The sequence below is a fragment of the Nomascus leucogenys genome, chromosome 3 (genome assembly GCF_006542625.1).
Source record: "Nomascus leucogenys isolate Asia chromosome 3, Asia_NLE_v1, whole genome shotgun sequence".
Taxonomy (NCBI): Eukaryota; Metazoa; Chordata; class Mammalia; order Primates; family Hylobatidae; genus Nomascus; species Nomascus leucogenys.
Genome location: NC_044383.1, coordinates 113,699,107 through 113,721,144, shown reverse-complemented (window position 1 = coordinate 113,721,144; position 22,038 = coordinate 113,699,107). Strand labels below are relative to the sequence as shown.

The window sequence follows — 22,038 nt, the reverse complement described above, 5'->3', positions numbered from 1 at the left end:
CACTGGTCCTTCTCCATATTAAGGGATGAGTTTGGCTCTTTGCAAATAGGTACAGGATTCAGTCTGCTTCAGGACTGTTACCTGGGTTTAAATATAGTCTTGTTATCAAGAGCAAGACTGTTTTAGGGTATTCCTGAATGATCTTCTGGTAGGTTAAAAGGAGAAAGGCCTGGCATCTTTCAACAGTAGTGTGGAAGCGATTCAAGAAGAGTTAAGAATAGAGGGAAAAATTGGAGCCATTTGCTACATAATTGTAGAAAAGACTTTATGGTGATTTCTGAACATTTCCAGTGTTTAAAGACAGTTGGGATAAAACATGAATTTATCATAGCTCCTCTTTTCCAGGTAGCTTGAAATTAGTCTGCATCCTTTTTTAGTTTCTTTGGTTAAATCTGCATTTATCTCTTATTATCTCAAACCACATCACTCTTCCTAAGAAGTTCCTGTGGCAAATACTTTCTAGTCAGCAAGGTAGTTTCACCACACAGTTAATTACATATAGTTTTAAAGCAGTCTGCTAGTTTCAAGACAAGCACTGTCTGCATTTCCTATGAAGAATTGTTAGATGAACCTAAAAGATTACTAGGTATTCAAGATCAAGATCAATGGAAATTAGATTAGCCAAAACAAACAGAAACCAAAACTCTGTATGTTCTTTACCATCTTCGTTTTATTTGTTCTTCACTGACATTTATTATGGCAAGTACTTGTGGTTACTGGTTTATATGTGGGAAAGATAGCAAAGAAAGGGGTGACAGAGGAGGTGGAGAAATGACGTCAGAAACTGAGCATGGCCAAATGGATAAAATGAGATATGATAGCACCTTTAATAGCCAGATCTGAAATTATGTATTTTTCGTGACTGAATTAATCATAATAGTGCTAGTGCCAAAGACATGGGAAAAAATTATCAAAGTATCTTTAGTAAATAGTTTGAGAGTAAAGTAACAATATAGACCCCAAAATTATTAGGGTGTTTTGAAGGTAGAACCCTGCAAATATAGCTAACATTTTTCATTCTCACTCTATTCTAATTCATTGATCGTGACTCAAAAAATATATATTCAAAACTGTTGACCAGTTAGATATGTATGTTCACAACAGTCTGACAAAAATAAAATTAGTCTTCGATATTTAGCTTATATTTAGGATATGAAATATGCAGTTATCTTCTGTGAATACAAAATTGGCGCTTGCTGCTTGGGTATGTGGGCTTAATTCGGCAGTGCCAGCACCCACAAAGCTGTTGACTGTTGGGATCTTTGTCCATAATTAGCATTAGCTGCCACCAGTAAGTTATAGCATCTTGATAATGGCTTAGTGACTGAAGAGTTAGACATCTTATAGGCATAATTATCTTAAACAGAGATTCAAACATTTTAAACATGCGTTTCTACCTCCTAAAAAGGCACATGACGTATTTAATACAAAATTATTCTTAATTGAAGTCAAAATGAAGTTTTGTAAAGCAAAAAATCGAAAACTTTCTTAAATTTCTCAAACTACTTTGCATTCAGTATGCCATTTAATCTTTTTAACAGTTCTATGACTATCCCCATTTTAATGCAAAAAACTAAATCTCAGAAATTTTAGACTTATACCAGTTACATAGCTGGTATTTTAAATTGTGACTTCAAACCTTAAATACACATCCCTGAAGGTAGAAAATTAATTATTTCAGTCACTGCTTAATGTAATAGAGGATTCCCTGAAAACTGAGCAAAATGTATTCTTCAGTTCCCTGTATTCAATATCCTAAGCAGTTTATGGTATATAGCCTATTCAAAGGAAAAGAGAGCATGGATAAATTTTAACGTATATTTCACAGGATAGTTTTGATGCTTCTAGATTTTCCTTGATGAAGTGACATAATGAATGTATTTTTTATAATTTAGATTAGTTTCTGGATGATACATCAGTCCTAAGTTGACTACCAACTTTGGGGTCTTAATAAGTAACACAGTAATGACATTTGGCACAGGCTTGATCTCTGAATATAGAATTAAGACTGCAAACCAGCTCTGTTTCAGGAATTTAAGTCATAAGAATATATATTCAGGTTGCATCAGAACAGAAAGAATAATTTTATTGCAGCAGAATCTGTCACAGTGTGTAGATGTGACCATACATTTGAATTGTATACTTACACTCTTAGATATTCATGAAAAAATCTATTTTTAGAGTAAGTGGTAAAAGGGATGATTATATCTCACATGTGCTTTTAATCATCTTGTCCACTATAATTTTGCTGTCTGGTCTCAGAAAGGGAAAAAAAAACTTTGGACAATACTTATTACTTTATTGACTGTGTTAGTTTCTTCTTCTTAAGTAGACTGTTTTCATCTCTTTTCTTTTGAGTCCAATTTTCCTATAGTTTGTTTATGTCAGTGGCTTGACAAAATGATAAAATATATTTCCAGAAAGCACATGGATCTGGAACTCTCTCTTGTTATGTTTATATTAGGCTTTATTTTAAAGGCAAGTGAGACTGCTTCAAATAAAACAACTTCAAGCTTCCAAGAAACAGTTAAGAGAAGGCAGAGAGGAGCAGAAACACTTCTTCGCCGACACTTACACTGTTGCCATGGACCTACATAAGCAGTGGGAGAACACAGAGACTAACTGGCATAAGGAAAAGATGGAATTACTGGACCAGTTTGACAATGAAAGAAAGGAATGGGAAAGTCAATGGAAGATCATGCAGAAGAAAATAGAAGAGGTACACTTCAATTTGTTGTGGATGTACTGTAACGTTTAAGTGCAAGATGAAAATTCTGTTGACTGTTCTGTATTGGAAACTTTTTGTTTTCCTTATTCCACCTAAGAGGTACATTTCTCAGTGACATTTACTAGAACAAAAATAGAATAATCTTATCCAATGGTATTGTAAGGATTATTTTATATCATTGCATGAAAATTAAGCATTTGAAATGTCACTCTAAAATGTTTCAACTTATTTTCTGGCTAGACAGCTTTTTTATCAAAAGTGAGGTATGTATTTTGCATGAATTTTCAAATACCAGGGCCAGGAGTAAAATGCAAGAAAGATATACTTGGTGGGACATAGATTAGCAAAATTATAGTTGGGCATTAGAACATAGATCTTTCCTAAGAAGATTTATGAGTAATGTCTATTAAAGGAAATTACATGTTAGATAACTCAGTATAATCAAAAGGAGTATCATATATCAAACAGAAAATGGCAGTAGACATGAGATTTATTCAGTCAAGGTGTGCACATTTAGTGGCATATTTATTGGAAAAGGAGTTATGAAAAATGACATATCACAACTCTGACACAGTCATTTTGTTCCCGTTAACCGTCCCTCAGTCCATTGACCCTGAAATATTTCCTTCAAGCATTTGCACTGATGTATATTCAAGCTTTTGCACCAACTGGAAATAATTTATGCTTATCTTGCTTTCTTTTGGTAACATCCTTACTATTGACTTTATATGGTTTTATGCGCATTACCAAAGTTGTTATTTTAAGACTTCTTGGCCTTTTTTGCAGGCAAAGTAAGTGCTTTATGTGTTTATAGTACAGTCATGTTTCTTATTAACAGCCATGTAATTGACTGTGAATAAAATATGAATTGGGATAGTAGGAAGAAAGCTGAAGAAAAGTTAACTATTAAGCCCTTCCTCTAAAATAGAGCTGAGAAGGCAGGCATGTAGTATATGATCAGGGATTGTAGGAGAATATATACTTCTTGTCCCTCTATAGTTTGGAAAATGTGTCCTGCTTGCTCCTTTAACCCCTCTAGCCATACTCAGATTGGATCAACAAAGAGATTCCCTGGTCAAATCAGAATCCAAAACTCCAGTGCAATCAGAAACTGACCTGTAGTCCCACGTCACTGCCTTCCAAATGTTTGGGAAGTTCAGTTCGTAACAGTCTCAGGAAATTCTAGCATCCAAGCAAAATAACTAAGGGATGCAGGATTAGTCTAGCCAATTTTTTTTTTTTTTTGAGACGGAGTCTCGCTTTGTCGCCCAGGCTGGAGTGCAGTGGCGTGATCTCGGCTCACTGCAAGCTCTGCCTCCCGGGTTCACGCCATTCTCCTGCCTCAGCCTCCCAAGTAGCTGGGACTACAGGCAGCCGCCACTACGCCTGGCTAATTTTTTGTATTTTTTAGTAGAGACGGGGTTTCACCGTGTTAGCCAGGATGGTCTAGATCTCCTGACCTGGTGATTCGCCCGCCTCGGTCTCCCAAAGTGCTGGGATTACAGGCGTGAGCCACCGCACCTGGCCTAGTCTAGCCAATTTTTAAAGCCATGTAGTTAAAAGAAGCTGCTGTCTGATTAAATTTATTACTGTCCAGTAATTATTCTGACAATTCTATAGAGTTCATCTATGGTAAATATTAGCCTCATCAATTAGCAGGCATGAAATATGCTTTAAACATCAAATTATACCTCATAGAGATAACATCCCTTTCTGTATCAGGGAGACAAAAGGGCTGTCATATTTTTTTATCTTGGAGAGTAGCTGTACTGCTGTTTATGTTTTGCTGCCTGTGTTCTACAGCTCCATAACTAAACTAAAATTAAGAAATCAACACTTGGAAAAGTAATCTCATGCCACAAGCAGAAAAGACTGTATTTGTTAAACATTTATCACAAAGTTCTGTATGTTAAATCAGATGTAAATTATTAAGCCATGTACTAGAGAACTGTAGATTCCTAGGTATGCACATATATCTTCAGTGATTTTAAGTGATAATATCTGATGAGAGGATGCAGTATTGGCTATTAAGATGCTCATAGTTCCCTGTTCAGCCACTATCCACAGTCATTGCATTTGCTGTGGCAAAACCAAGATGTTCATACTTGGATCATTTGAAATTTGAAAAAATACAGATAGAAATTCTGGATAGAACTTATAGACATCTGGGGTTTTTTTTTTTTTTTTTCACACTGTAGTCTCCTGCCTGTATCCTTTGGTAGAATAATCAGATAACCATTGACAAGGGCTGGGTACCAAGTAACATAGATTCCTTTGTACAAAATAGTTTTCCATCAGTAACATTGTTATTTGTTGATTCATACCTCACCTAAGTCAAGAAAATTTAAAATGGCATAAAATTAGGTATGATATAAAATATGCAAAAACAAAAATGGAAAGATGAGCTGAAGACAGGAGGAAGGATCATATATGAAATGTACCAGTGAGTCTTTCTAGTAACTAACAAAAATTATCAGGTGCATATAACTTCAAATTCAAATGATAAGGCAAACTTATTTCCCAGGAATAGCACATTTTCCCACCTTTTTGCAACTAAAGCAATTTTGTTTTCATGACTTCTCAAAAACAGGACAGTGTCACCAACAGCATCCTTAGATTTAACATGTCACTTTTTAGAGTTCCTCCTTATATCCCTCAAGGTCAGCTCAAACCATAATGCCCACAGAAGTTCAGTACAAACAATTTGGCAGGGACCAAACAATCGATTCATGGCTGCAGTTTGATGCTATCCTGACTTCATACAATAAATACTAATAAATTTATAAGCATTAGAAAAATAAATACACTATATTTTTCAGGCATCAACTCTAGTGCTTCTCTCAGCTGAGTTATCGGTATGTATTAAGCAGCAATAAATCTATTATATTATTTGAATAATACATGTAGTGTAGATATTGATTGTGGCTGTTAAATATAGAGTCATTTGCTTTGATAGTCATCTGACAGTCCCTTTTGAAGTTTGACAAGCTTTTACCTGACTCAAGCCTAAAGAGAAAGCCATTTCTTTCCTCTATTCAGAAGTGAACTGAATGAGTGTGTGCAGTTTCAACTAAGATCTCATAAAGAAGTAATCTGGGTTCTACCTTAATACAAACTAATAGATGATCAAAGCCTCGCAGTTCTATTATATCACATAGGGTATTGTCATATTTGTTTTAATCTGGATGAGAAACATTTAAAAAATGTGTATCACTTTGACATTTTTCAAAAATCTCAGTAATATCTAGCCCTCATCAATGTAATTGACCTAAAGGAAACATCTTTTGACTGATAAGTGACTATTTAGGGAACAAGAATAAGTTGACTTGCTATCTGAGATTGTCAAGCATTTAGACAGTTAAATGTTAGTGTACAAGTAGGACCAGACATTTGAAAACTATGACTTTAATGTTAAATTCTTGCATCTCTCTGAAAGCAATTATATAATATGGCCAGTAATTGATTCAGGTCATTCTAATTTTGTGACAGTGTTTCTGTGTTTATATGCAGATACAGATTTATTTTATTTTTGAATGATTGATTGTTAGTCAAAAGAATTAGCATCCATGTGTTGCACTACTAAAAGTAGCCTTTATGTTTCATCAAACTTGTTCCAGCTAATCCATATTTTAGAGGCACTATTTGGAGGCCGAAGCATTAATACCCAGGAAGTATATTTTAATATGGCAAAGAGAACTCAAAGCGGTTTGCTTAGTATCAAGAATATTAACAAAGTGAATTAGGGGAAAAGAAGTTTTAATTTTGTTTTCTTTTTCTTACAGCTTTGCCAGGAAGTAAAGCTTCGGAGGAAAATCAATATGAATGAATGTGCTAAGATCATTGATCTTTACCATGAGAAGACCATTCCAGACAAAGTGATAGAATCTTCCCCAAATTACCCTGATTTAGGACAATGTGAATTTATAAAGACGAATCACAAAGATGATCTGAGAAAAGAAAATAAAACAGAGCAGAGCTTAGTCAGTGGAGGAAATCAAATGTGTAAGGGACAAAAAGCAACAAAAAAATCAAAAGTAGGGTTTTTGGATCCTTTGGCTACAGACAACCAAGAGGAATGTGAGGCCTGGCCTGACCTGAGGACTTCTGAGGAAGAGAGCAAGAGCTGTTCTGGCGCCCTCAATACAGTAAGTAAGATGTGATTGGTCTAGAACTGTTTCTAAAGAAATATTTACATTTCAAAGTGCTAACGGGCTGTTGCTTATATGTGTAAAGGCTCTTGAAGAACTTGCGAAGGTTAGTGAAGAATTATGCAGCTTTCAAGAGGAAATTCGAAAACGGTCTAACCATAGAAGGTAGGCTGGTACTTCTGATTATTTTAGATGGGTAAATAAAAAAGAATATTGTTTTTAGTTAATGACTCCAAACTGCCTCCTCCTTACATGTAAGAACTAATGAGTTATTAAAATGTATTATCTAGGGTGGGAGATAGAAATTTTAATTTTTTGTTTGCTTGTTTGTTTTTGAGGTGGAATCTCGCTCTGTCTCCCAGGCTGGAAAGCAGTGGCATGATCTCGGCTCACTGCAACCTCCACCTCCCAGGTTCAAGCAGTTCTCCTACCTCAGCCTCCCAAGTAGCTGGGACTAACGGCGCACACCACCACGCCCAGCTAGTTTTTTTGTATTTTTAGTAGAGACGGGATTTCACCATGTTGGCCAGCATGGTCTTGAACTCCTGACCTCAAATAATCCCCCTGCCTCAGCCTCCCAAAGTGCTGGGATTACAGGCGTGAGCCACCACACCAGGCCAGAAACTGTAATTGTATCTTTCTCTGTTCACTAATTCTTAAAGCAAATCTTCCAATTCTCTTTGTAATCTGACTATTAGTAATACTTTACTCTTTTTCGTGTTTAATTAAGGTAGACCCTCCATAAAAAAATCAGTAAGTAACCTCTAAAGTAGTTCTTTCTCATTCTGAGCATTTGGACAATGAAAGTGTGCAACTGGGCTAATTCAGTTAAATGTATCATTAAACGACGTCAGAATTAACGGTGTGGCGTTTTGCTTATATAATCATGTTCTACTAAAATATTTAATGCTTAAGAGCACTTTATTTTGCTTCAATTTGTATTTATGTAATGGAGGCCTACATACTTTTCAGAACAACATATTGTAAATATGTACACATGTACGTGTGCCACAAAAAATGCTGTTTCCATTTGGAAACAGTATATAACAGTAAGTTTTAGCCAAATTAACAAATACATTGGAATTCTCTACAAGTTTAGTAAAGATGGATTATTCTAGGATCAACATTTATCTCTCCTCATGGTTCAGTGTGCTTCCTACATTCCCTTATTTTTCATTAGTTGTTAGGAAGCTCAGAAAGAATTTTTGTGCTGACTTGCAATAGATTTTCTTAGCCAATCATGTTTTAAACATAACTTTGTCCTCTATTTGCCTATTTACCTTTGTTTCTATTCTCTATTAATAGGTATTTATCCACATTTTATTGTAAGCTATCCTATAATCTTTTATAATTTGAAGAGGTATAAATATGATTTATAGTTATCAGTGTGATTAAGTTTGAATTGGGATACTTAGCTTTTTATTTAATATAACTCAGAAAAGACTTACTTGCCAATTTTCTTTTACAAATCACACCTAATATAAAGTTCTTATTGTCACCCCATGGACTTTAGAACAAGGTTCAAGATATTTGTAATTCAAAGACATTACAATTTGACATGACCTAATGTTTCTCATTTTTCATTATCCTCCCCACTCTGCTTTATAATTAATCCATATCAAAGTACTCATTTTCCTTTGAGTAGCCATAGTATTTAATCCTTTTGCCTTTTACTTCAATCCTATATGCCTTTTACTCAAGTAATCCAAAAAAATTTTACTTTTTTTCAAGCCCAAATGACACTTTCCATTTGGAATTACTCATGTCTCATTGCACTTTTATTCAGATTTCTATCTGACTACTTAAAGTGCTATTTCAAATTCAGGGAGAAGAACTTGAGCTCACATTACATAATGAATAAGAATTCAGCAGGCAGAGAGGAGGTAAGGGAATGGCAAGATAAAAGCTACAGAAAGGGAAATGCCAGTAGCAGAAACCCAGGAGACTACATAGTTTAATCTGAGGGTAAGTGAAGTCTCAGGTAATAGTGAAAATGAGAGACGAGTTTGGAAAGAGTTTGAGTCAGAGTATGTAGAGCATTGAATATAAAACTGAGAGGTAGACTTCATTCCACCATAAAAGGACTTGAAGTTTTTGATTGGGAGATTTATAAAAAAATGATGTATGAGGGAGTTGTGAATCCTTTTCTTATAGCAGAAACTCATTTTAGCTACGGTTGCTTTTGAGAGCTTATTCTAAATAAAGTTATAACCAATACACCATGTTTTATCATTGTTTAGGATGAAGTCAGATTCTTTTCTCCAGGAAATGCCAAATGTAACTAATATACCTCATGGGGACCCCACGATCAACAATGACCAGTGCATTCTTCCAATCAGTTTAGAAAAAGTAAAACAGAAAAATAGGAAGAATCTGAGCTGTACCAATGTGCTCCAGAGCAATTCTATGAAAAAATGTGGAATTGATACAATCGATTTGAAAAGAAATGAAACTCCACCAGTTCCTCCTCCAAGAAGCACCTCTCGAAATTTTCCCAGCTCGGATTCTGAACAAGCCTATGAAAGATGGAAGGAAAGGTTAGACCACAACAGCTGGGTGCCCCATGAGGGTCAAAGTGAAAGGAATTGCAACCCTCACTTCCCTTTGAGACAACATGAGATGTCTATGTTGTATCGAAATGAAGGGAAAACTTTGAAAGATGGTATTATCTTTTCCTCTTTGGTACCAGAAGTCAAAATAGATAGCAAGCCTCCAAGTAATGAAGATGTTGGACTTAGCATGTGGTCATGTGACATTGGGATAGGTGCAAAAAGGAGCCCCTCTACTTCGTGGTTTCAGAAAACCTGCTCTACCCCCAGTAATCTAAAATATGAAATGGTGATCCCAGATCACCCTGCTAAATCTCATCCTGATCTTCATATAAGTAATGACTGTAGCTCCTCAGTAGCAGAGAGCAGTAGCCCACTTAGAAATTTCAATTGTGGCTTTGAAAGGACTACAAGGAATGAGAAGCTGGCAGCAAAGACTGATGAATTCAACAGAACTGTATTTAGAACAGATAGAAATGGTCAGGCAATACAGCAAAATCACAGCTGCTCAAAATCATCAGAGGATCTCAAGCCCTGTGATACCTCATCTACTCACACAGGTAGCATATCACAAAGTAACGATGTGTCTGGTATTTGGAAAACCAATGCCTACATGCCTGTGCCCATGGAGAATGTGCCTGATAATCCCACCAAGAAATCCACAACAGGCCTAGTAAGACAAATGCAGGGATACCTAAGTCCCCGCAGTTATCGGAATATGCTCCACGAGCATGACTGGAGACCGAGTAATTTGTCTGGCCGTCCGAGGTCAGCTGATCCCAGGTCGAATTACGGTGTTGTGGAAAAGCTGCTGAAAACCTATGAGACAGCAACAGAGTCTGCATTGCAAAATTCTAAGTGCTTCCAGGATAATTGGACCACATGTAATTCTGATGTCAGTGGTGGTGCCACATTAAGTCAGCATTTAGAAATGCTCCAAATGGAACAAGAGTTTCAGCAAAAGACAGCTGTATGGGGGGGACAGGAAGTGAAGCAAGGAATAGATCCAAAAAAGATAACAGAGGTGAGAAAGCAAATATAACATAATTTGGTAGCATCCATATTAGCAATGGCTCTGAATCATGTTTATATGTCCAAATGAGGGCACAAGTTTTGGACTCTTCTTAACCTCTTGACCCTGTTTGTAAATAAATATAACTCAACATGAACCTTGAAGGTGTAGTTTTTAAGACTGAGAATAGTACATTGTAACTTGAAAAATTCTGAAATGGGATAACATAAATACAGTAAGTGGATTTAGGAAACTGAAGAAGATCAAATGTTTGTTCTTTCTTGAAAAAATACTCAGAATGGACATTTCTCGATTTATAGAATTTCATTATTCTAAAGGTTCTTTTTTAAGTGTGTGGAAAATATTTTAAAAATCGTTTTCACTTTTCAGTTATTAACTATGATTGGTTCAGTCATTCTCAGCATTTGACTCATATTCTTTCTCATAGGAGTAATCACATTAATATGAATATGGGAAATACACATCATTTAAAACAGTGCCTAATAGAGTCCTTTTATCTGTGGAACTAAAAGATAGTATATATAAATAAGGTTATTCTTATTTGTATGTATTCTTAGCATAGAAATTGACCAAAAAAAACCCCACTCAAATGGACATTTTAAGTAAACTATTATCTTTTTTGTTCCTGTCTATTTATGAAAGAGTTTAATCTTCATTAGTTATAAGAGAAAAAGAGGTCAAAGAAATTGGTATTTACAAAGAAGAGTTATACAACACTCTCTTTTACTCATATAATTTTTAAGAACCTAACAAAAAGTTACAAGGTGACATATTGTTATTATTAACCAATACTTCAGAACTCCTAGTTTCATAGAATGCAGTGGGTATGCAGCATGGTTTTAAACTATTATGCAAGTTGCTTCCTTCTGGTGTAGAAAACTACTATGTGGATTTCAAACCCTGCAAAAATATCAGTTTTCATCCATCTTATGAGAAATCTTGCCTGTTTTTATAAGGTGCAGAAAGTATCCTGCTTTTGTATTTCTCTGCTTTTTAATTGAGCCCATCAATGCCCGCAAGGTCCTGTAGCTAAAGATGGGAAATAGATATATCTGTACAATAACCAAACAAAATTCTCGTTAACTAACAAGAAATAATACTAAGCGGTTTCCCTTTTTGCATTCACTGGGAGTTTGGCAGGGAGGTCCTCTACCATAGATCCTTAGGAGCAGTTTTTGTTTTTGTTTTTTGTTCTTCCTCCTGTAGGAAAAAATCTAGAAAATAAGTCTCCAAAAAAAAAAAAAAAGAAAAGAAACTGCAGTTTACTGTCAGATCATGGCTAAAATAGTAGAAATAGGAGGCCATCCTCACTGCCTAGCTCAGATGAAAGAGTACAGGCTTTGTGGGGTCTAAGAAGGGTCAATAAGAACCAAGTGTATAAAGTGTATCATGGAAGTTTTGTACTTTTGTTTTAATTTTAAGGACCAAGGAATGCTTTTTTTCCATTAAAATAAAAGGAAAGAAGGAAGAAAATAAAAGAAAGAGAAGAAAAGTGAAGGAAAAGGTTTTCTCTCATCAGAACATGCCCAAGAGACAGCAATTTTGTATTAGTAATTAGAATGAAGATGTATTTAAAAGTATTTTAATGATTTTAAGGTTTTGATAGATATTGCCAGTGATAGTGGAAAAAAAAGCATCAGATTAATCATTTGGTTTGTGTGCCTTTTGCTTATCACCTCTAAAAGTGTCAATAATTTGACATAAATGAACAGTTTCTTCTATAGATTATCTTTTTATTTTTAAATAACACTGTAACATACTAACAGACCACTAAGAAGCATTTGTATTTCCATGATATTCAAGTTATTTAACTTAAAAGTTTTAAATCCTGAGCTCCTCATTAGTTCTACAAAGAGATTAACTGTATTAAAATTTGTCAGTGTGAGGAAAGGTACAAAATTATCAAATGTCATATTCCATATTAAAATTGAATTGCTTTAAAACATTCAAAGCCACAAATATTAGACAACTACCTTCTTTAGTTTTCAATGCTTTTTCTTTCTTGTAAATTTACTAATGGACTAATCCTATAGTTGAGACTCATCATATATTAAGCCTATTGTTGGTACCCAGAGAGTGAGAGGAATGTTTTTACTTGTGTCCTAGGAATCCATGTCAGTGAACACCTCACATGGAAAAGGATTTTCCCGACCTGCTAGACCAGCAAATCGTCGTCTCCCCTCCAGATGGGCATCCAGATCTCCATCTGCACCCCCTGCCTTGCGGAGAACTACCCACAACTATACCATTTCTCTGCGATCCGAAGCATCGATGGTTTAAGTCTTTGGCCTGGATTGCTATATTACAGAAGTTCTAGTCCCACTTGTCAAACAGAGCATTCTGAGTGTTTACAGGCGGACCTGTTCTCTTCCAACAAGCAATTTAAATCTTAACTTTCCATCAGTCTTCAGTGTTTTTAATCTAAGGAATAATTATCTTCCTGTATTTTGATTTCTTAGATCAGACTTTTTTAATGCCATCCTCATTAATTTTCCAATACAATATAAGTTGAAACAATGTACAATATTGTATATTCTTTGTTGCAAGTGGCAGAAAGTAAGGTTATGTGCATGGCCATGTGTTTGTAGGTGCATGTGTTGAAATAGGAAGTATCCTAGTATGTATTTAGATATGAAAAACTTATGTGCTAGTGTTGACTTTGAAATTATAACATGTATACCTATATATTCTTTGTGTTTATTTAAAAGTTTTGAAAATATGCAGTACTGTTTATATTTTGTATACCTTTTAATAGGTATCCACTTAAGGCATTTGTGGTACAAATATTAATTGACCACTTCCTTGGCCCCCAGCTACAATGAAAAAGAATTATGCACACATCTAACATTGGTAGATTTCTAAAGACAACTCATAAATGATTTCTTAACCCATATAAGGATAAAATAATACCATTGATATCCTTGTTTATTCTTTTTAAATAAAAATGTCACAAGTTTAATAGATCAGCCTTGTAAAGCAAGCATAAAATGTTCATAAATGTTTTATATATTATTTGGTAGTCTAGTATGGCTTTAACTGAATATTTGATCCTCAGAGACAGTATCATGAGACTGCATTATAAATGACATGATTAAATAATGAATTTATTTTGTCAGCCTCAGCAACAAACATTTCCTAAATGTGTTGCAAAAAGAAACTGAATGATATTGAATTTTAGTTTTTCTTTAAGTTGTGGTAAGCTTTTAGTTTAGCTGCTTTAACATGGAGTCATACATATTTAGAGGTAAGTCATTTATTATTTTTTTCCTTTTTCTAAACTTTTCCTTAAAATTAATAGATAACAAACTAAGTTACTTTTTTACTAACAAGGAAGATCAGGAATAATATTTCTTTGAAAGCTGAAATTATACTTCTCACAGTTTGCTACAAAAAAAAAGGCTTAAACTAAACCTTGACATCCACAGTAGCATCAGGAATAGAAATGTATATTTTGGCTACAGTTTGCATACAGTGAACACATAAAATCTATATTGAAAACTGACAGAAATATGAATGTTGATGGGGCTTGGAATTCTAAATGGAAGATTTTAGAAGGAACTTTGCTCTCTACTGTCACTATATAAAACCAATTATGTTATGTTATTAGATATTAATTCTATTTAAGCTTTTCCTTTACTAAGAAATTCTTATGCCAAATGTACTCCAAGAGCCATCTCCTTATGATGTATTTGAACCATTTAGAGAAATTCACTTCATTGTACTCCATGACCTGAGGTAAAGAAAATAATTTTCAAATTGCAGACTTACTTGAAAGGCTCAAGACTGTAGCATGGTGATGTCTAGATTCATACTTTGCTGTAAGAACAGTTTTGGTAGTTAAGTGGAATTAAAGGTCTAGAGTGATTTGTATTGGATGGTAACTAAGGTCTATAAATCTACTCTTTTAATTCTTATTTCCTTCAGGAAGATCCTTTTCCACAGGAAGCTATCAAAGGAAAGTAAACTAGACACCAAGTAATATCACTCTCATAATATGCTTTCCAGCTAGAGGGGAGAAAACACCAGGAAAGTGGAACTCTGGGTCATAAAATGACGGACCTGTTAGGAAAATGCTGTTGTGTGGCAATGGAAAGCCTGCCCAAGGACTGTGCAACCTATCTGTTCCTCTCCACCACTGTATCCCAAGTAGTCTGGTATGATCTATGGTTCCTTAGAATATTGAGGATCGCTTTAAAAAAATGAAATTTCTGATCTCACCCCGTATTACTAAAGCAAAATTTCCAGGGATAGGGACTGGGACTCCAGAACCATTAATAAAACAAAACAAAACAAAACAAAATATTGATGATCAGGCAGATTTGAAAACAGTGACATTGATTGATCTCTGAATGGATGGATGCCCTTGGGTGGTCACTTTTCTTCCTAGGACTTGCCTTTGTTATCTGTAAATTAGAACGGCTGTATTTCAGACTTCACAATTTTAAGCCACTTTTTTCTATTAACAGTTGAATGAACCAGTGGGACACATTTTAACGTCTTTTTATGTTGACTAAAATTATAGTTAGAGCTGAGAAAAAAAAATTAGCATCTAGTCCAACTCCTTGATTGTAAAACTGAAAAACTAAGGTTATTTGAATGTTCTGTTTTCTCTTTTTAAATATTTTATAATTTTTAAATGGAAAAACCTATTAAGTAAATGGAAATAATCCTTGAAAATAGTTTTTGATGTTTTATGATTTTTAACTGGTAAATTTCTACTTTAGGTGGGCATTTTCTTCCCTAGAATATACCCTTTATTATGCTATCATTGCTAGATTTAAAGGGACTTGTAAGCATTTCTGGAAATATTTCATTTAAAAACATATATTAATAGATGTTTTCTCTAGCAGACTTTTGGAGCAAAAATATTATTTTAGTTCAGCAGAGGATTACTAATGTGGGCTGATCTCAGAAAGGAATAAGGATGAGGCAGAGAGGAGTACTTGAGTTTCTGTGTGTGTGTGAGTGTGTGTGTTTGTGTTTGTGTCAGTGTCACATAAGTTCTCCATATTGCCTTATGTCCCAAAGCCAAATATAAAAATATAAATGATGCTTTGTGTAATTCATTTTATCAAAAATTACCCATAACTTTCATTTGTTTTTATATCGACAATGAAGATGATCATATTTCATTTTGCAGATGTGGCCATAAAATATTATTTACTTCTACATAGGTGATTTTACCAGGTTTAGTTATCCTGAGAAAACATCTGGACTTAAAAGAGTTTCTGCTTCCCTACAAAGATCTTTAAAATTATTTTTAGGCACATTTGCAATAAACAACTACTTGATATTGAAATCTCCTTCAGCCATGAGAAGCTATCAAATAAAGTAGGCGTAAAAACAACTGTCTGTGCCATCTGTATACATCGAGAACATTTTTCTTTCCCTCCTTTTCTGCAGTGAACTCTAGTAAAGCTGAGTGTCTTATGAAATCTAAACTCAAATATGTATACAGTTCACTCTAGCTTCTTCCAAAATATCTCTAGATAGTAGAATTGAAGCCAAACCTGCCTGACTTCCTGCTCCTGGCCATCCAAAACTCCATATGGCTTCTCGTACACTGACATCCTCTCTGTACCCATTTAACTGCTAATTGAGTCTGATAAAAGTCTTCTTTGAAAAAAGTTTTCATTTCTAAGATTTGCATTTACATCATAAAATTAAAACATTTCAGGAAAATTAGATTTTTTTTATTACAGTACTATTTGCTTTAAATTCGGCATGTTTTTCTTAAGTAGCAAGTACATGTATCAGAACTTACAACTGGCTGGGCACCGTGGCTCATGCCTGTAATCCCAGCACTTTGGGAGGCCAAGGTGGGCGGATCACGACGTCAGGAGATGAGACCATCCTTGTTTCATCATGGTGAAACCCTGTCTCTGCCAAAAATACAAAAAATTAGCCAGGCGTGGTGGCGGTCGCCTGTAGTCCCAGCTACTCGGGAGGCTGAGGCAGGAGAATGGCGTGAACCCAGGAGGCAGAGCTTGCAGTGAGCAGAGATCGTGCTACTGCACTCCAGCCTGGGCGACAGAGTGAGACTCTGTCTAAAAAAAAAAAAAGAACTTATAACTATGACTTGTTCATCTTACCCTGAAAATATGTTCCTACAAGAAAATGTGCTTTGCAAAGCAAAAAAGGCAAAAATTGGGGATGAGGGGTTCTTCAGACAAGTACCAAAAATGATTTGTCATTTTTAATGTATGTATATTTATCATAGAAAATAATTTTTTGTTTTAGTGAGAATAAAATCATGATACTTAAAATCTGATATACATTTCAATGATCTTATTAATCCAATAGGTTAAATTAACAAATTCTTAGGAAAAATATCTGTTTATATGAAGCTATGGAGAAATCTAGAAAGTAGGTAATGGTCTAGATTTTGAGGGACCTATGAACTCAGAACAAGTTCATTTAGAGGTGGGAAACCTGAGATTCAAAGAGGTCTGCATGGCTGCCAAGGTTACAGGGACAGAATCCAAGCCTGGGCTCACTCATGTTCTGCTCTCTTATACGTATAAATGTCCCATGTGCATCTATGACTTCATTGTTTGCAAAGCACATTCATATTCCACGACTTGTCTGCTTCTTACAACAAACTACAAGGCAGGCATTGTGATTTCTAAGTAAGAAGGAAAAATTAAGTAGTCAAGATAATATTTAGAATAAATATTTTTGAAGATGATAGTTAAATAGATGGCTCTTCAGACTCCTAGCTCAGGCTCTTTTTCCAGCCTTCTTTTCCCAAGGAAGAGAAGATAAAAAGAAACAAAGATTGAACAGCTCTTTTTCATTTTTGTTTTGTTCATTTTTTACATGACACAAATTGTTTATCTTGCTCTCATTGAGAGTTTCTGTTGATTCCCTCTTTCAATGATCAGCAGAAGTCATCACCCCTGACTTGAATGGTTTTATGAAATTCAAGAAGTTGTGAACAAGGCTTTAACAAAATATTTCCACTTTTAATGCCTATGCTCTGATTTTGTATAAATTTTGTATGTAGGACATGATGTTGAAGTAAAACCAATAAATAGCCAAGCAGTATTCATCTATAGCATCAACTGAATCCTGACCTCAATCTTCAAAAGAATCAGAGAATAGTTTCACACTTCGTAAGTTACATATACTCCAGAATAAATAAGAGCAGTTTGCTTGAAGTATTATCTTAGCTCATCTGTGCTGCTATAACAAAACACTTGAGACTGGGTTATTTATAAAGAACAGAAATTTATTTCTCTACAGTTCTGGAGGCTGGGAAGTCCAAGATCAAGCTGCAAGCAGATTCGGTGTCTGGTGAGGCCTGCTGTGTGCTTTCAAGGTGGTGCCTTATTGCTGTGTCTTTATATGGCAGAAGGGGCCAACAATGGAGAAACAGCAGAATAGCAAGAAGCAGCTGAATGCTCTATGATGTTTCTTTTATAAGGGCCTTAAATCCCATTCATGAAAGAGAAGCCTTCATAATCCAATCACCTCCTAAAGGCCCTACCTCTTAATATTGGAGATTAAGTTTCAACATGAATTTTGGAGGTACGTATTCAAACCATAGCAAGCATACAGTAATTTCCAATATAAACCTCACTCAAAATTATAGTCACATGCTGCACAAACCAGTTCAATGCACATATATGATAAGATTATAATACAATATTTTTGCTATACTTTTTCTATGTTTACGTATACAGATACCATTGTGTTACAATTGCCTTTAGTATTCAGTACAGTAACATGCTGTACAGGTTTGTAGCCTAGGAGCAATAGATTATACCATCAAGCCTATCATCTAGATTTATATAAGTACACTCTGTGATGTTTGCTCAGTGATGAAATCACCTGAGAACACGTTTCTCAGATCATATCCCTGTTGTTAAGCAATGTGACTGCAACTGTGCTCTGCTGCCAGTTTGTTTGAAGCTTTATTTTTCAATTACTTACTCATGGCAATTTTATAAGAATCATTAAACAAATTTAATCCAGCTATTTGGGATCTGCAGATTTTTTCTTACATAATGCTGACCAGTCTCAACACCAAATTGTCTAACCTGAATTATATATTTGTTTATTTGAATATTTTCTTAAAATTTTCTGTTAAAAATTAACCCAGTAAAGGGTTTTTTGAGTTAATGATATCTGCGGTAAAATAGTTCATTTGCAATGAAAGCCAGAGAAGCACCCACAATATTCTTTAGAGGAAGCTACATGTAGGAGTAATAGGGGGCAAAAGTCTCCATCTGTGAAAACTCAGGAGCTAAATGATTGGGAATAAAGATTCTTCCTAGAAAAGCAGAGGTAAGGAGAAAGATACTGAGACCTGGCATGCCACCTAGCTAAAGATGGTGGCCATGTAGCCCACGGAGCCAGAGCTAAATGAATTTATGAGGTATTCTACTTAGCAAAAGCAAGCATCTAGGCTTCCCAGACAGATCCAGGGGCTGGGAAAAGCACTACATCAAGGACTCCAGGGTGGACAGTGCTCACACTGTCAGATAGGCAGGTCAGATAGGCAGTCCATCCTCAAGGAGATCTCTTCCTAAAACAGCAGAGACCTGACTCTGGGCCAGGGTAGAATAAAGTGTCCGGCGGGGGGGTTGGGGGGGGGGAATTGGCAAATGCAAGATCTGAGATCAAGAATCCCAGTCCTGGGGACCAGCATGTAGGAAAGTTAAGAGATACAGCCTGAGGTAGGGAGGCAGGCCCATTGGAAATAGGAATTGAGAGGTCTTTACCAGCACATCACATCTTTACTAAAGTTGGAACCTAAAAAGACTACAGTAGCAAATGAGGACCCATTTGCAGGCAACTAGGACAGTAATCACCACTAAGCTGAAATAAATGGAGGCTCCATGCAACTTGAGCCCTCATCTGGGATATTTTCAGAAAAAAAATTGTAGGAAACCATCAGAAGGCCTCACTGTGAGAGACTGAAAAAGACACAAAGATGATGAGGTGGGGACTGAGCCTCTTTTCTCTCCACTTTCCATTTATTGTCATTTTCTTGTGACTCTATCCCTAGAACCTAAAACTTTACCTGATAATGTAATAAATAAACCATCTATACTTTCATATAATTGACAATAAGAACAAAAATTAGAAAATATATTTTTCTTCAATTAAAAAATAGGCACATAATTAAAGAGTAGGACCATTTTTATAACTAATAAAATTACTTAAAATTGTCTATATAAATATGAAATAGATGAGCATAGGGAACATCTGTACTGCATTGGTAAGAATAAATACAGTCTCATGGAGAAAGAAATGCCATGTGAGTATAAGTAAACGCGGTGAAACTGAATGAACCAGTCCTGAGCTCCATCTACAGGTGGGGTGATGGGCTGCATTGAGCACAGGAAAAGGGACCCCAAGAGCAAGAATATCCAGTGTTGACCCACTACCTTCCAGCAAGAAAGGCCAGGCTCTGAGAACAGAAACTTTCTGCCACAGGGCTACTTCCTTCTGTTGTGGGAACAGGAGATGCCTCCAGATGGATCTGTGCCAGACAGATAGCCCTGGAGGTCACCCAGTTCTATCAACTGACTTCTTTCACACTCATCCTAAGAGCTTTCTGATTCTCAGATTAACTACCTAGGTCCTTAGAGAAATTAAACAGCATCTAAATCAGTGTTTCTTGACTGTTTCCAGTAAGTTTTCTCTAATTGGAGAGAAAAGAAATCAAAGGTCTCTGATAGTATCTAAAGAAGCCCATTGTTAAGAGAAAATTCTTTAACTTTGAAGGGTTTTAACTTGAAAATGTTTATAAACAAACCAGGATTCTATCTGCTTCATTCACTGATTATGCCAAGCACTTAGAAAAATGCCAGCAGAGATTACGTTGAATGAATTAAGATTTCAGCCGGGCACAGTGGCTCACCCCTGTAATCTCAGCATTTTGGAAGGCAGAGGCGGGCAGATCAGTTGAGGTCGGGAGTTCGAGACCAGCCTGGCCAAAATGGAGAAACCCTGTCTCTACTAAAAATACAAAAATTAGCCAAGTGTGGTGGCACATACCTGTAATCCCAGCTACTGGGAAGGTTGATGTATGAGAATCACTTGAACCCAGGAGACGGAGGTTGCTGTGAGCCGAGATCGTGCCACTGCACTCCAGCCTGGGAGGCAGAATGAAACTGTGTCTCAAAAAACAAAAAAAGAATTAATAAGATTTCTTTTTTTTTTAACTTTTGTTTGTATGTATTTTATTTTATTATTCTCACACCATAAGTTTTTGTTTCTTCAGTTTCTTCTGGGATCTCTTTTTCTCCGGTGGATCCACCTCTTCTGGTTTAGGAACAATCTGTTTCTTTTGTGTAAGGATCATCTCAGTGTGGCAGGGGAGTTAATGTATGGATTTAATCAGACCATGAGCTCTGTAAGTCCAGCAGCGCATCCTGAGTGCTTTGTTCACCTGGATATGCTCGATGACCAGAGAATCTCTGTCTACAACCTTAAGTTCACTCAGCATAACTCTGGATTTTTAAGCACGTGCAGCAAAAATTCAGCACTCTTTTTGGACCACTGACCCTGTGTCCAACCCCACTGTTTGTCCTGGACACACTTATCAACTCCACCCTTGTAACATCAGAATAGTGAACACTGTTTCTATAAAGTGACATATTTAGTGGCTTTTTGTATGTGCATACCCTTGATGGCCTGGGCAGACTCATGAGTGTTCTTAAAATGAACACAAAGATTTGAACCTGTTGGTTTGCATGATTTTATGGAGTTTTCTGGGTCAAGTGAATAGCAAACCGTTTTCATAGATCACCTCAGGACGCTTAGGAGAACAGTGAATTAATTAAATTTGTAAATATTTTAATTACTTGTTATCAGCAAAAAAAAAAAAAAAAAGTTTTTCTTCTCTGACTCTTCGTTTAGTCATAGCTGGATTACGAGTGCAGACTTTTTGCTGCACATGCCTAATTTTTGCTGCACTAAATTTACTTATTTCAAAAACTTGAGCTGACCTGAATATATATGGTACAGTAATTTCTGTTCTGGTGTCAGCATATTTTGAGAACCTGAATCCACTGAAAAATGTGCATACAAATTGAAACTGTTTTCTTGTTGTTTTGAAAATGTTATAATATAATCACTAAGACAAGATGACCAGAATACTACTAAAGAGATAGCACACTGTAATATTTCAGATGACCACTGGTAGAAATTCTGTTATTTAACAGAATTAAAGAAGAATTAAGGATTTTAATCCTGTTAAATATTTAACAGGCTTAAAATTAATTTTATTATTAATTAAATAACAAAAGGTCAAAGGACTTGCATCATGTGAAATATCATAAGGCTGTCTCTTCTATTGTCTTAGGAAAACAATAGTTGAAGGGCCTTTTTGAAGGAGAAAAAATAACAAATTACCTAGACTTTAATTTTATGTCGTTGAATTAAGTGTTCAAAATTTTATTGTTGATAAAACTCTTCACAGCTCTCACACTTTAATTCTGTTGCAATCTTATTGCACAGAATTCTGTTGCAATCTTGTTGCACAGATTTAAAAGTGAAATGTAATTCACCAATGAAAGCTTTCACAATTTCACTTTCACAGAGCAGTTACCCTTAAAATGTCTTGGC

The 22,038-nt window shown here is 35.5% G+C and overlaps 1 protein-coding gene across 1 annotated transcript in view; it reads left to right on the top strand.

Annotated features, from left to right (window-relative positions):
- KIAA0408 (KIAA0408 ortholog) overlaps positions 1 to 18,438 on the top strand; it is a 35,403-nt gene extending 16,965 nt beyond the window's left edge. Inside the window, exons 2-6 of the mRNA XM_004087649.3 lie at positions 2,465 to 2,719; positions 6,511 to 6,873; positions 6,962 to 7,041; positions 9,117 to 10,449; positions 12,565 to 18,438. Coding sequence (XP_004087697.2) covers positions 2,585 to 2,719; positions 6,511 to 6,873; positions 6,962 to 7,041; positions 9,117 to 10,449; positions 12,565 to 12,738 — 2,085 coding nt within the window. The 5' untranslated portion in view covers positions 2,465 to 2,584 and the 3' untranslated portion in view covers positions 12,739 to 18,438. The remainder of the gene's footprint in view (positions 1 to 2,464; positions 2,720 to 6,510; positions 6,874 to 6,961; positions 7,042 to 9,116; positions 10,450 to 12,564) is intronic.
- Positions 18,439 to 22,038: the final 3,600 nt, after the last annotated feature.